General features: G+C 42.6%; 1 protein-coding gene across 1 annotated transcript in view; it reads right to left on the bottom strand.

Moving 5' to 3' along the window:
• Positions 1-16001, bottom strand: part of LOC136701975 (uncharacterized) — a 51877-nt gene that overhangs the window by 18078 nt on the left and 17798 nt on the right. Inside the window, exons 12-16 of the mRNA XM_066676782.1 lie at positions 12998-13012; positions 11960-12105; positions 9313-9729; positions 8599-8706; positions 2095-3368 (exon numbers count right to left, since the gene is read on the bottom strand). Coding sequence (XP_066532879.1) covers positions 2095-3368; positions 8599-8706; positions 9313-9729; positions 11960-12105; positions 12998-13012 — 1960 coding nt within the window. The remainder of the gene's footprint in view (positions 1-2094; positions 3369-8598; positions 8707-9312; positions 9730-11959; positions 12106-12997; positions 13013-16001) is intronic.

Genomic DNA, 16001 nt, shown 5'->3' on the forward strand with positions numbered 1-16001 from the left:
CAAATTCACGTCATTTCCGTGTCGCCTCTTTCTGTTCAGGAGATGGATCTCGACTCGACTGCTTTCACAACGTCAGCTCGCTCCTCCGCGCTGGGTCATTCCTGCTGATCCCCATATTCGGCGTTTATCAAGCCCACTGAGCCTCCTGTTTTAAACTTGCTCCCGCCTCATATTAATTTATCCAACGGGGGGGGTCCGGCTTCATACACATTCATAAGCCACCCTGAACTCTTCCCCGAAAGACTTCTGAGTTCACCTCCCCATTTCAGCCTCTACGGGCGTGGTCTGTACTAGCAAAATATTTCTATGACTGGAGGCATACTCCAGATCTCCACCCAAGTGATAATGTCTGTTGTTGAGTGTGTAAGGGGTAAAGGTATTGGAACATATAAAATTATGGTAATTGTAGTGAGGTGAGTTGCAGTTGCTAGAGCTGCTGCAGGGAGCCACATGGAGCCTCTCTCTTTTGTTTTATTTTAGCCACTGTGTTTATCCCGTCTCTGCCTAAAATGGTCTGAGATAAACCCTCAGTATTTTAAAGCCACCCGGGTCCAGCTCGTCTTTGTTGGTGGAAACATATTGAGCTTTTGGGTATTATCCCAAAGCAGATTGAAAGTTAACTGCTCCTTCTAGCCCTGGAGCTCAAATTGTAAGCTCCCCTATGCCATTACAAACCATGGTCGAGAGGCAGAACACAGGAAAGGTTTTTATCTGGTACAAACACCAGCAATTCTGTGGCATAATCATCGCAACCTACACTCCTTCAGAAGTGTTGGATCATGAATAAGGAACAGATCATTTACTGCATCAGCAGGAGAATGTCTGCATACCTATAAACCCTTCACCTCTTCAGACAACATTTGCTCTTCTAGTAATATCAGCAGGATCTAGTTACATCCAAGAGTGAAGACTATATCCAGGGGAAAAATTATAAAACTCTGCTCACAACAGAGACAACCGTCAGACCTACATTTCTTTAGTAAACACACCAAAGAAAAAAAGAGAGGAACAGAAAAAACTCACATTACTTAAGTATACAGGAAATATACTGATACCTCTGGGAGAAAAAAAAAACGTTATGAGGTATGGGGACACAGTTGGGATAAATGTACCCTGCTTTGTATTTGTGTCTTTCATGGCATCATATGTAAACTACATTCCATTATAATAATATATACTCCAAGTAGTGCCTTACTCCCTACATAGTGCCCCTCACAGATTATAAAATAAGTGCTACTACACCACTATACTATGCACTACACAGGGTTGGTGAAGTTATTTGTAATCAGCCAGAACAGACACCCATGCATGAATGCTCACAACAGCAAAGGGTACTTTAGTAGGCTACAGCATACTCTCGTAAACCAAGAATTGGCCTGACTGAAGATGCAAGAAACAGCAAAATTTTGGTGAAAATAAAGACTTGTATGTTCTCTAAGATTTGCCTAAATTCAACAGATAAATAATTATCAAAATTATCAGACTGCAGCTTTAATGTTCTCAGATAGAAGGTACATTATGAATATTTACATTACAGACAATTACATAATCATTTTAACTTAAACTTTAAGTAGGTAGTTATTCAGGGAGGATAATGCATTGTCCTCTATAGGTCAGCAGTGGCTGCCTAATGCCTATGTACAGTTATTTTCATAAGATGCATCCTCAACCATCAAATTTATCCACGAACATCAGGTTCATCAGCATCAGATGCAATCGCAATCAACAATTCTTCCATAATCATAACCAATCAATAACCAAAAGATCCTTCCACTTGGGAAAAGTCATAAAGTATTACAACCCATATTACAGTATGTTCTTTCACACATTGAAGAAAAAAAATTAAACAATGCTGTTTAAAAGTACAATTGTTTTTTAAATGATGTGCTACAACTTAGTGACTAATAGAGCAATATTAATATTCCCTGTGTGGAAACACACGGGTTTCCTCCAGGGTGTGTTCCCGCCTTGTGCCCACTGATTTTGGGTAGAATCCAGACCCGCCATGTCCCTGAACTTAAACTATTACAGACAATAGATGAATATTGATGTTTTTGTGTCTTTGAACCCTGATGTCTGAAGGTACTCCCACACTAGGTGCAGTTGTCCTGCTTCTGTTCTGGGTGAAGGCGCTGATGTTTCTTAAGGCTACTCTGTTCAGTAAAACTTTGTCCACATTCTGAACACTGATGCTGTTTCTGTCTTGCATGAGTGATTCGGTGTCGTTGGACATGAGATAGTCTTTTAAAATTCTTCCCACACTCTGAGCACTGATACGGTTTCTCTCCTGTGTGAACGTGCTGGTGTTGCTTTAGAGAAGTGTGGCGAGAAAAACTCTTCCCACACTCTGAGCATGAATAAGGTTTTTCTCCTGTGTGAGTGCGATTGTGTCTTTGGAGATGAGACCGTGTATTAAAACTTTTCCCACACTCTGGACATTGATGCAGTTTTTCTCCTGTGTGAATGGGCTGGTGACTTTTCAGAGCACCCACTTGAGAAAAAGTCTTCCCACACTGTTTCTCTCTTGTATGATTGCTCTGGTGGTATTGGAGAAGACTTGGTTTATGAAAACATTTCCCACATTCTGAGCACTGATACGGTTTCTCTCCTGTGTGAACGTGCTGGTGTTCTTTTAGAGAACTGTGCCGAGAATAACTCTTCCCACACTCCACACAGAAATAAGGTTTTTCTCCTGTGTGAATACGCTGGTGACGTTTTAGAGAACTCAATATAGTAAAACTGTGTCCACACTCTGAACACTGATACGGTTTCTCTCCTGTGTGAGTCTGCTGGTGCATTTTGACATTAGACAGAGATTTAAATCTTTTCCCACACTCAGAGCAGTAATATGGTTTCTCTGCTGTGTGAAGGCGCTGGTGCATTTGCAGACGACTCTGTACATGAAAACTTTTCCCACACTCTGAGCACTGATACGGTTTCTCTCCTGTGTGAATGCACTTATGATTTTGGTGAGAACCCTGGTCATGAAAACCCTTCCCACACTCTGAGCATTTATATGGTTTCTCTCCTGTGTGAATGCGCTGGTGTCTGTGAAAATTGCTCTTTTGATTAAAACTCTTTCCACACTCTGAGCAGTGATACGGTTTCTCTCCTGTGTGAATACGCTGGTGTTTTAGGAGGTGACTCTTTTGATTAAAACTCTTTCCACACAGTGAACAGTCATGTGTTTTCCGTTTGTCTGTTGTTCTCTCAGTTTTTCCAGCAGATGCACCACTGTGGAGAACAGATGATGTTGTTTCTGGAGAAATGGGTGTTCCACGCTCAGTATTTTGACATGTAATCTCTCCTGATTCCCACATTGTGTTATATTCCTTTCGCTGAGGTTGTGGAAGATAGGTAGGACTTTCTTAGACACTAGGAGCAGAAGACAACACAACAAAAGTGATGTTATTCTTTTCTGAAAATGAAAGAGAAAAAAAAGAACATTTTAAATGAAACATCAAATTCAACAAAAGTTATAAAGTGGTAACAGTAGTAGACTGTGCTGCAAATATGACTTTGACACTACAGTGTTTAAAATGCCCAGTGAAGATGGGATGGGGGTGAATGGTAGTGTAAATACTGGTCTGGGACTGAATTATCTCACCCAAAGGGAGATAATCTACTTCTACTTCAGATGGACGGTTCTAATTGTAACGGAAAATTTTCCATGTGTTAAAGTTAAATTGTCACTGAAACTCGAAACTGCATATGAGGCTACAAGTTGTATTGTATCTGTACAATATCTGATCATGTGTTAGTTGAATTTCCCTTTTATTCTCAGCACATGGCAGCATCACTTAATATCCATTTATGTAATTTCAATTTGCCTGCATTGTTGTCTGTATTTTAGATCAGTAGTTATTAACTTAAAAAAAGGTGTATGTTCATATCTACACTTTCTCTCTCACCTCAGATAAAAACAGCCCAGCATTGCTGACTATGTTTTGAAGATCTGCACACCACAGCAAGCAGCTGTTCTCACTGATGGTATCCCGAATATGCCAGTAACAGACAGGAAATTAAATTTGGCACAAGTTTACAAAAATTGCAAGTTATTTTCTACTTTTGACATGATATTATTTAAAATAATATTTGTTTAAGGAGATTAGGGTATTTTCTAAAAGCTTTTTTGTTTGCAAGAAATGCAAGTTATTTCTTTTTTACATTTCTGATAACTTTCTCTTTACATTAAACTAAAATGTGACCTTTTACATTAGGCCTTTAAGTAATGTGTGCTTTGATTTGATTAGTTGTTCAAAATATTCAATAAATCACCATAAATAGTGTAGTGTAAAAAACAAAAAATGTGTATGTGCGTTTCCTTCCATTTTCGTTATTAAAGCTGAGATGTTTTTTTCTAATTTAGCGTAATCTGTGTTAGTAAACTAGGAAGAAAAAAAAAAAAAAAAAAAAAATCATCCAGTAATCGTAATCAAGGAAACATTCAGTTAATTGTGATACTGAGGTCATATCACCCAGCCCTAGACTGGACAATAATATCTTCTGACAGTCACCTGGAGCGGGACCTGATCCCACAACCCCAGGACCCTGAGGCTGTGTGACAGAGATACTACCTGCTACATATATGAAGCATAAGTATGTATTTTTGTGTTTTTTGTGAATGTTGCAAAAACTATCTAAAATAACTTTATTCACTACTGTTTGTAATTAGGGGAGACACATGAGCAGTGGAACTGTGTTGTTTACAACGAGTCTGAGCAGTGTTGGTGGAGGACCAGCTTTTTACCTCATAACCCCAGTGTATTTTCAGAAACTCAGAAAATCAGAGATTTACACAACAAGGTCAAAAGTATGAGGACACCCAACCACCCCACAGTCCCAGCTAAGAGCTAGCATTAGCCTCCTGAGCTGAGTGTGGAGCAGCTCCCACATTTCCCCCATTCTCCATCTTCCTTTTCAGAGAGAGAACATGTGTCCCCCGTTTCTGTGAGAGTGAGTTCAAACCCAGTGTAAACAGCATGGAAAAGACTTGCATGGATCTTTACCTTCAGTAAAACACTAGATTTATCTCCAGCTCACAGCTCTCCTTCTGTTCCTGAATCACACACAGTTCCCACCCACAACACCACCCTTGCACTCGCATTGGCTGCAGTTCCACACAGCAGTGCTCTGATTGTCCCATAGCACCACAACAACATACAATAAAAGTCCTCTCCAACAAGTAACAGGACAGACTGAGCCACTCATAGTGCCAAACTAAAAGTCCCTTAAATAAGAAATAAATCTCATCTAATTCACTCATTTTTTCAAAAGTGTCCAAACTCTGACTCCAAATTAAATTCCCTTTTGACTAAGAAAAAGGCAGTAAATATCATCTTTCATCAAAAAAAATAGTTGCTCTCAGAAGGATGTTTCAGAGTGAAATGATATTCGAAAGGTAGATTTAGATTCTGAGGAACAATAAATTATTAAAAATGTATCCTAATAGTATCAATGTCTATTAATCTACACAGAGTGGAGTGTGTATTCAGAAAATATCATGAGACTGGTGGCAGGGCTTCATTAACGTAATGTTGGGCTGTGCAAGAGCCTGTAATGAAGACCAAAGGTAATCGTACCAAAGGCCATCGTACAAATTTGGCCCCCACACCATGACACCAGGCCTTCTGGACATGTGACAATGAACCATTCATCTCTGTGCTGAATTACTCACTGTAAACAAGGCTGTGCATTGCATTACATTACATAGGGCTTTATCAGTCAAATATTTATGTAGAAATGTAAGTATATATGCATAACTCTCTGGTTCGCAGTGATGACCTGTTTCTTTATGAAGTATATTACTTCTAACTGATAAAATGTAAAGATGTTTGCTTTTAGAAACACTGTTAATCTTGTCAGTTTCAGTCATGATCAGGAGTTTTCTTGTGTGAATGAGTTTCTTTATTTTTTTTATTCATTTAACTATAAGAATAATTGTATATTTGCAGAATAATGTTGCAGAATAATTTGATGTTTCAGCATCAAAGGTATTAAAAAGCCAATCAGCGGATCCCTATATCATTTAAGCCACTCCCACAGAGCAGTTCTGTAGTGCTGACTAAGGTTTGCTAACCGTGCTGACCTGTTTCCATGTGGAAATGTTATTGGAATGGTCAAAATCGTTAAAAACTGTAGTGAAAAAGAGGCCAAAAATCCCTTCAGATGTTAACATTGTGTGGCCTGGCAAACCCTGTTGTAATTAAAGCCTTAATTATGTAAAAGATGATATCCAATTATTTTAATATCCTATGTAACATTGACACAAGAATAAACAGCAAACATAAAGGCCCCCTCCCTCAAAATGTAACAAATTAAAAATACAGTGATACAGCATGAAACAATCATTCATTCATTATCTGTAACCGCTTATCCAATTCAGGGTCGCGGGGATCCAGAGCCCACCCGGAACCACCGGGCGCAAGGCGGGAATACACCCTGGAAGGGTGCGCCAGTCCCTCACAGGGCAACACAGACACACACGGACACTTTTGAGTCACCAATCCACCTACCAACGTGTGTACTTGGACTGTGGAAGGAAACCGGAGCACCCGGAGGAAACCCATGCGGACACGGGGAGAACACACCAACTCCTCACAGACAGTCACCCGGAGCGGGAATCGAACCCACAACCTCCAGGTCCCTGGAGCTGTGTGACTGCGACACTACTACTAAGATCAATTATATGTCTGAGCCAGGTATTGAAGCTTTCTAAAATTGTGTTTAGAGGCATTAATTCCAAGTTTGGGAAATAACACAAGATTGTCATTCAAAAACCTCTTTTTTAAAATATACACTAGTTGTTTCTGCACCTATGAAAATAACTGAATATCAAATAGGATACAAAAAGTATCTGATAAAACCTGGTCTAAATATTGATGTAATTAAGTAGAGTTATGACCTTTGTGTGTGGGCTTATTTACATGTTATGAGAACCCAAAAAAAGTCTTACAGTGCAATTCAATTCTTTACACAAGCAGTTACACGGGGTGACAGGGGCGCTGCTACATTATAAACCACTGGTGAGCTGAATAGTGTGACTGGGCCGCTACGCTATTCACACTGTTACAAGGCTGTGTCAAAATATGCTGTTCACTATTCACGTTAAGAGAAGAAAAACCAAGCGATCAAAATGCCACCAAAAAATGGATGAAGATGGAGAAAAGAAAATAATTTCTGAACTTTGTCAGAAGACCTGAGCAAAGTGGTTAAAAAACAGAATATGCTACTGGACTTAATGGAAGAAGTTAAACAACTGAAGATTTTAGTTAAAGAAAAAGACATTGTTGGTGGATTAGAACAAAGAATTGATGATCTTGAACAATATGAGGATGGAGGACTTAATTATAAGTAGACTTGAAACTAAACATAGATCCTACAGTAGTGCAGCTGGACGTAAACATGGCGACGAGGTCTCAGAGGAGCAGAATACTCTAGAAAGGCAAGTTATTCAGTTTTTGAGTGCAAGAACAAACATGTGTGCCAGGGCCGGCTCCAGGCTATGTGATGGTGGGGCACCACACCCTGGAATCCCCAAGGCTAACACTGTGTACAACCACGGTATTCAATACATCGACAACGCCACCCCTATAATATGGAAAAGGTGACCCCTTGCTAGGCCACTCAACCGAATGAGTGTGAGGGCCAATAACACGTGTATTAATCAGAATGCCAAGTCTCAATACAAATTTTATTTCAATTAATTACAAAAATGCACTAAGGAAAAAAAACACTATGCTATAGATACTCTTAAAAAGCTGTATGGGGTTTAAGCTGATATATATAGACAAAAAGTAACATATCACAGACCAACAGAATATGTGGCCAAGGAAGTCATGTAGTCAATAACACTACCATGCAAAACCAATATGTGAAAACCAAAAGTGATTCAGTTTGGTTTCAATAGGAAACATAAAACTGAGCTACGAAGACAGGCAAAGAATCAATGAGCACCTTACAAAACAGAATGCAGACATAGCCAGACAAGCACACATTCTCAGAAAAACATCACTGCAGACGCTGCACCTATCCTACGGTCAATCTCACCATCCCTCTTCCCATCACTCATGAACAAGAACCCGAGATACTTGAACTCCTTCACTTGGGGCAGGTTCTCACCCCTTATCTGAAGGGAGCATGCCATCTGTTTCCGGGAGATAACCATGGCCTCAGACTTGGAGGTGCTGATCCGCATACTGACCGCTTCACACTCGGCTGCAAACTGCTCAAGTGAACGCTGGAGGCCTCTGTGCGAAGAAGCCAGAAGAACAAATTTGTCTGCAAAAAGCAGAGATGCCACCTCCTGAGCTCCTTGACGGAAGCCCTTCTGCCCCAGGCTACACCGCGCCACCCTGTCCATGAATATCAGGAACAGGAGTGGAGATAAGGCACAGCCCTGACAGAGTCTAATGCCCACAATGAACAAACTTGACTTACTACCAAGGATGCGAACACAACTCAAACTCTGAGAGTACAAGGACCTTTTTGAGGCCGCCCTGAAGTCATTCTCCGTGGCCTCTCCAAACTCCTCCCATGCTCTGGGTTTTGCTTCAGCAACTGCCACAGCTGCAGCCTTTTTTTTTCGCCTGCCGGTACCCATCCGCAGAACCGGAAGTTCCCTGAGCTAGCCAATCTCGAAAAGCCTCCTTCTTCCGCTTGACAGCTTCCATCACCCCCGGTGTCCACCAACGGTTTCTCGGGTTGCTGCCATAACAGGCACCAACAAGCTTTTGACCACAGCTACATGCAGCCGCTTCCTTGATGGAGGTCCGGAACAGTGTCCATTCAGACTCCATTCCCCCTACCTCCTCCGGAACATGTGAGAAGTTCTCTCGGACATGAGAGTTGAAATCCATCCGGACAGTCATCTGCCAGCTTTTCCCAGCACACCCTCACTATACGTTTGGGTTTACCAGATCTGTCCGGCAGCTTTCCCCGCCATCTGATCCAACTCACCACCAGATGGTGATCGGTTGACAGCTCAGCCCCTCTCTTTACCCGAGTGTCCAAAACATATGGCCTCAGGTCAGAAGACACAACCACAAAGTCGATCATTGACCTTTGGCCCAGAGTGCTCTGGTACCAAGTACACTTATGAGCAATCTTATGTTCGAACATGGTGTTCGTTATGGACAAACCATGGCTAGCACAGAAGTCCAACAACATCACACCACTCGGGTTTAGATCAGGCAGTCTGTTCCTCCCAATCACTCCTCTCCAGGTTTCCCAGTCATTGCTAACGTGAGCATTGAAGTCCCCCAGTAAAACAATAGAGTCAGTGCATGGAATCCCCTCTAGAACTCCCCTCACTGCCTCCAAGAATGCAGAATACTCTGAGCTGCTGTTCGGTGCATACTCACACACAACAGTCAAAGTTTTCCTCCCTGCAAGCCAGGGCCGCATTGAGGTGACCCTCTCATTTACTGGGACAAACTCCAGCTGTACAGGCACCAGCCGGGGACTTGTGAATATCTCCACACCCGCCCGGCGCCTCTCACCTTGTGCAACTCCTGAGTAGGAGAGAGACCAACCCCTATCGAGGAGTTTGGTTCGAGAGCCTATACTGTGTGTAGAGGTGAGCCCAACTATATCTAGCTGGTATCTCTCAACCTCACGTACCAGCTCTGGCTCTTTCCCCCCCAGTGAGGTTAGGTTCCATGTTTCACGTACCAAGAACCAGTTTCCGCTGACAAGTTCCATGATGACAGGGGCCCCTTCGCTCCCGCTCTGTGCCCGATGGGCATTGCACCGCACCCCTACCCTGGTTACGTGGGCTGCCCAGCCACCAGGCGCTTGCCGTCGGACACTACCCCCAGGCCTGGCTCCAGGGGTGAGTCCCGGTAACCCTCTCCCGGGCAGGGTACACTGAATTTTAATGGGTGTACTCATAGAAATGATTTTGGATCATGTTTGTCTGGATCTTCACTCCAGACCTGTTCACCATGGGAGACCCTACTGGGAGCTAACAGCTCCCGACAACATAGCCCTGGAGGTCATGAGACCACACAAGCCCTTCCGCCATGACAAGGCCCTGATCCAGGAAGGGAAAATATAAAATGTAAAATATAAAATGTTTATAAAATATAACATATAAACGTGTGTAAAATGTAAATATAAACATAAATGTGTGAATCAGTGGTGATAGCGGGCATTTACACCACCCCCTTTTTAGGGGAGAGGCAACCTCAGTCCTACACACCACTCCTTTTCTAAATGGTTTTATTACCCTATGTGTGTATGTGTAAAGGTGTAAAGTCTTCTGTCTTCTTATGGTGAGCAGGTCTGCGTTGGGAGCAAGGGTAGACTGCCCTTGTTGTGCTCCTGCCTCAGGGGATTATTCTGCCACTATGTTGGTTTGAGGCTACCTGATCTGCCTCTTCTGAAGTGTTGTTTTCCTTCAGTGAATGTTTGATATTGGGTGCCGGTGCAGCTCTGCACTGTGTGAGGTGGTACCACTGTGAACCTTTAACCCTCAGCCGGACTGCGCAGCTGGTTCTCTCCGTCACCTGGTAAGGCCCTGTCCAGTGAGGTTCACACTACTTCCGCTTAATGACCTTCAGGAGCACCCTGGGTGAGACTGCCACTTCTGGATCCTTCTCCTTCTCTCTTTTCCTGCACCTGTATAGAGAAATCTTTACAAACAGCTTTTAGTTCTTCATATAGCTTCATATATAGGGGGTGCAAGCGTGGTGGACGGGCCTGGAAAGGGCATGCCCCTCACTAATTCAAAAGGAGTGAACCCTGTATTTCTGTTCACTGAACTTCTGACACTGATCAGAGCAATTGGAAGGGCATCTAGCCAATTCATGCCCATGCCCAATTTGATTTTTGCTAATTTGGTTTTCAAGGTTTGATTCATCCTCTCCACCTGTCCTTGTGAGGCAGGGTGATACACACATCCATAGCTATGTTTCAATCCTAACGATTGTTCTACCCACTGCAGTGCCTTACTAGTAAAATGAGTTCCATTATCGGAGTGAATCTTTTTTGGAAACCCATGTTGAGGGATCCAGTGCTTGATCAATATTTTGCAGACTGATTTGGTGTCCTCTCTAATAGTGGGGATTGCCTCGACCCATCCTGAATACCTATCCACTACCACTAGAAGGTATTTGCATACTGGATCGATCATATCTGTATAATCAATCTAAATTTCTTCCCCGTGGGTTAATGGCCGTGGAAACCTTCCCTGTGTTAGTTTGTATGCCTTGTTATAAATGAGGCAAATGTTGCAGTTAGCTAGGAAATCAGACACTAATGCTTGCATAAATGGATGTCACCACTGTTTAAGATTTTCCATCATTTGTCTTCTTCCTACATGTGACATGGTGTGTGCTTCTTCCAACAATCTTCTAGCTAAGGACATGGGTAACACATACTGATTGTCCTTCCTCATCCATACTCCTTCCACTCTACGTGCTCCCCGTTTTACCCACATTGATTTTTCTTCTGGGCTAGCCCGATCCTGTATTTGTCTGAGTTGTGTTCCCGTGGGAATAGGTTCCCATGGGGCACTAGAATCTAGTACCATCATAGTGTTGGGTTCTGTATACACTGCTGCTTTTTTCGCTGCCTTATCTGCTGCTTCATTTCCCCTACTTACCAATGTGTCCCCCTTTTGGTGACCTCTGCACTTTACAATGGCAACTCGCTTGGGCTTATGTATGGCTGCTTCTAGCCATCTCAGTTCCTCTAAGTGTCTTACTGGCTTTCCTCCACTCATGAGAAATCCTGTCTGTTTCCATTGCGGCAGTTCTACGTGTTCTGCTCCCACTGCGTATGCCGAATCGCTGTAAATTGTAACTTCCCTGTCTTGTGCCAATTCTAAGGCTGCTATTAATGCCATCAATTCTGACTTCTGTGCTGATGGGTGTTGTTTTATCTCTTTTGACACTACCGTCCAAAATTCATCCACCTCACCTCTTCTCTCCTACACTACTGCATATCCTGCCCTTACCTCTCCCGTGGGTGCTCTGTAGCCACATCCATCCGTCCACAGGTTCCATGAGCCTGGAATGGGTGTGGCTAATAGGTCTGGTCTTACCTTACTTTGCCTGACCACATTCTCTGCACATTCGTGTGGTGTGCCTTCCAACATCTCATCTGCCATGTTTATGCCCTCGTGTGTTTATAGGATGTTACGAGCTGTAAGAACCTTGTGTATGCGTCTCTGTCTCAGTGGGGTGAGTGTAAACATTTCTGAATTTATAAATGCTACCACTCCATGTGTTGTGAGTATGTGTAATGGATGTCCTGTGACTGTGTGTGCTGTTTTTTGAACTAGCTTGGCCAATCCTGCTACATGTCTGATGCAGTGTGGTTGTCGTTTCTCAGTGAAATCTAGAGGAATACTTAGGTACATCAAAACTGCTCTGCCTCCATCCCCCTTTTTCTGAAACAGAACCCCATTAATAATTGTTTTCGTTTCAGAAACATCCAAGTAGAATGGTCTTGAATAATCTGGTTTGGCAAGGTCAGCCGCATGTGATAGGGCCTGTTTCAAGGAGATGAATGCCTGTTCTGTGTCGGAAGTCCATGTCAATTTCCCAGTCAAATTTCTCATACCTAATTCTTTTACCATGTCTCTGAGAGGTTGTGTTTTTCCCGCATAGTCAGGAACATATTGCCTGCTAGCCCTAAGAAGGATAACATATATTTGACTGTCAGTGGTTATGTATGCAATAAAATAGTTGACCTATGTGTAGCTGATATACCTGTCAATCCTTGTGTGACAATACGGCCTAGAAAAGTAACTCTGGATCTACAACACTGAAATTTTGACCTAGAGACCTTATACCCAGCGGCTGCCAAACATTCAAGGACAGCATGGGTGGCTGTTAGACAGGTCTCCGTGATGTCTGCAGCAATCAGAAAATCATCTACATATTGGATAAGAATAGAACCCATGGATAACTGGCAATCCTCTAGACTTCATCTTAAAGCCTGATTGAAGAGTCCCGGGGATAACGCAAACCCCTGTGGGAGTCTAGTATACCTGTACTGCTGGCCCCTGTGCGTGAAAGCACATATGTCTCTTCATGCACACAAAAGAATGCATTTGCCAGATCAATGCATGTAAACCATTTCACGTCTGGGCTTAGATACGAAAGTGCCGTGTATGGATTGGGGACAGGAATAGTCTGTGTGCACCGCGACCCTGAAATGGAGAAGCGGAGAAGAAAATGATGATGATGATGATGATAGTCTGTGTGGCAATGCTGAATTTATTGCTCTGAGATCATGCGCCATCCTATACTGACCCGGTTCCTTTTTGGGAACCGGTAATATGGGACTATTCCATTGGGAACAGCATGGTTCCAGGACGCCTGGGGTCACCAATGCTTTTAATGTCTTGTCTAATGATGATATGGCTTCTGGCTTATGTCTGTACTATGGAATCCATATGGGATCAGGTGTTGACATTTGAAACACAACTGGTGTCTGTTTAACATGTCCTACGTCATCTGATCCTGCTGACCACAGTGTATTAGGTAGACTACTCAGAACCTTTCACGTGTCGGGGTGATCAACATCTTCCCTCCCATGATGTCTAGCTAAGATGTCATGAGTCAATGTAACGGTGTCAGAGCAGCAGCTTAATATAATAAATTTTACTAGACGGCAGGCAGATCACATTAGGCAGTTGAGTCTGAACCCAGTCTGTGGTCTCCGCAGCTCTCTTAGTCATGGGGCCCAATTGCTTAGCTGTATGTTTGGGGTGTAATGCTAATGAGATGTGCGGTACAGATGTCTCAGACATTTTAAACCACTTATACTGATCTGTTGAGAGTGTAACCAATGATGCCACCTCCTCAGGCCCCACATTCCAATACTATTGGGCTCAATGGTCCATTCAGTATTCATTAGTTCGGATTCAAACAAATCAAAGTATGCTAAATCACTCCCGTGTCATAGAACAAGGTGACATGGGGCGGATCAGGGGGTGGTACATAGGGCTCCAGTGCCATGATTCAGGGCTTCCAAAGGTTGAATGTTATTGGACGTTACCCTCTCATTGAAGACTTCAGAGCACAGAGCTTCCAAACTCCTGACGACTTCAGAATTCGCACTTGCATTTTCCCTCTACGGCGACGTGGTGTGCAACAGACACAGAGACCAGAGACAAGGCAAGTAACAGAGTCTTTGGGATGTTCCATGCAGACTGAAAAAAAATGCATTTTTGTTTTCTAAGTTTCGCCCAATTAATCGGGGCATCGAGGTCTGTGTGGAGGATACAGTGGTGTATGTCGTGGTGAAGCAGGCACGTGGCTTGCTGTTATACATATGAGTGGAAGCTGGGAAAGCTTGACTTTATCAGCAGATATACTGTCCACTGTTAAGTCTAAATTTCTGCAATCCACTGACCTCCTTACAGACTGAGTCAATGTCATGTCAGTAGAGGACTGTGCCCATGCATGAAGGGCCTGATGAAAATTTTGATGGGTTTTAAGTGAAAAGCTAAAGCTTGTTTATCTCTAGTGGGGAAAATTGTCACTTCATGGCTCAGATCATCCTCTCACCCTCACAAAAGCAATTGTTTAAACTGTTTGTTCAAAAGAGAATTATATTTTTGTATTTTGAGCCTCATATATCACTGTCTAAACTTCTTGAGGATGGGTGGAGAGATCTGGGTCCATGGCAGTGCAAGTGCACCTCCTTGAATGATTGGCAGGATCATAGAGGAGGTGTAAAAAAAGGGTGAAAAATTCTGGTGTTCCGCATCTAATACACAGCTGTGGTTTCTTTTTCCTCAATTGACATGAACACAAACACAAACCAGAGTTGGGGATGATATGCGCCCAACCTGTAGTAGTTAATCCTAAAAGGGACTACCAACCGAAAAAGCCGCTCAAGCGCATCACTATTGAGGGCATCACATCAGTGTTCAATTCGCTCGTCGCTGCTGGTGTGATTGTTCTCTGCCCTAATTCAGTGGTTCATACCCTAATTTATTTGTTGAAGAATAATAAAATGTAGTGCGTCAGGGGAATCTGGAGAGTGGAGATTTGTGTAAGACCTGCAGGCAGTAAATTCTGAGATTAATCCTGAGATTCATCCACCCTCCCCAGAAGTTCCAAATCAGCACATAGTCTTATCCCAGGTACCTGTTAAACCTGTTAACAGCTTTTTTTTTGTGTGTGATTAATTTAGTTAATTTAGTTAATTCAGCATTCTGATGCACCCAGAAATCCAGTACTGGTTGGCATTTTTATTAAAGGGTAAATTGCGGACATGGACCCGATTGCCTCAGGGTTATGCAGAAACACTGATCATTTTTAATGCAGCGCTTAAGGCTGATTTGAGGATTTATTTTCTTCAGGAGGCAGTGCACGTCTTCAGTACAAAGATTATTGGTGTGTTTGTCTGATGCTGAAACATGTCATGAAGATAATGTTGCATTGTTGCGTTCTCATGGGGTTATTTATAATTAATATTAATATGCACAGGTGCATACTTCTCCAGCAAAACTGGCGATCCTAGCTTCTAGAGATATCATGGTGTTAAAAAAAATTCTGATGTTGGTGGTTCAACATGAGGTATTAATTATTTTTGTTAGAACAAGAAACATGCAATTTGTCAGCTGCATGCTGGTTACTTGTTGCCATTGTTGCTTTAACTTCTGAATGTTACTATTCAGGGTTACACAGTTCTAAAATTTGCTCATTACACAGGATGATTGAGAGCCTCATGATTTTTGACAGCCATCTCTCAGGTCAGCTCTTGGAGATCTGTTTTAAAGGATATTCCAATTCCTAACACTGATTTTAATTTGTTTGTTGATGGGTTAGCGTCCCATGACACTTGTGGAAAGAACTAAGTTGGCTGTTGTGTCACTCTGCATGAGTGATTGTGTTCTGGCAGGTTGCCAGGGTCATTCTCAGCTCAAGCAGCTAAATCGGTGGCTCTCACAGAAGCATGCAAACTGGCTGAGGGTAAGAATGAATATTTGGACAGACTCCAAATGCATATTGATTTTGCAGTTTGATTTTGAATGATAT

This window comes from Hoplias malabaricus, chromosome 7 (assembly GCF_029633855.1).
Source record: "Hoplias malabaricus isolate fHopMal1 chromosome 7, fHopMal1.hap1, whole genome shotgun sequence".
Lineage (NCBI taxonomy): Eukaryota > Metazoa > Chordata > Actinopteri > Characiformes > Erythrinidae > Hoplias > Hoplias malabaricus.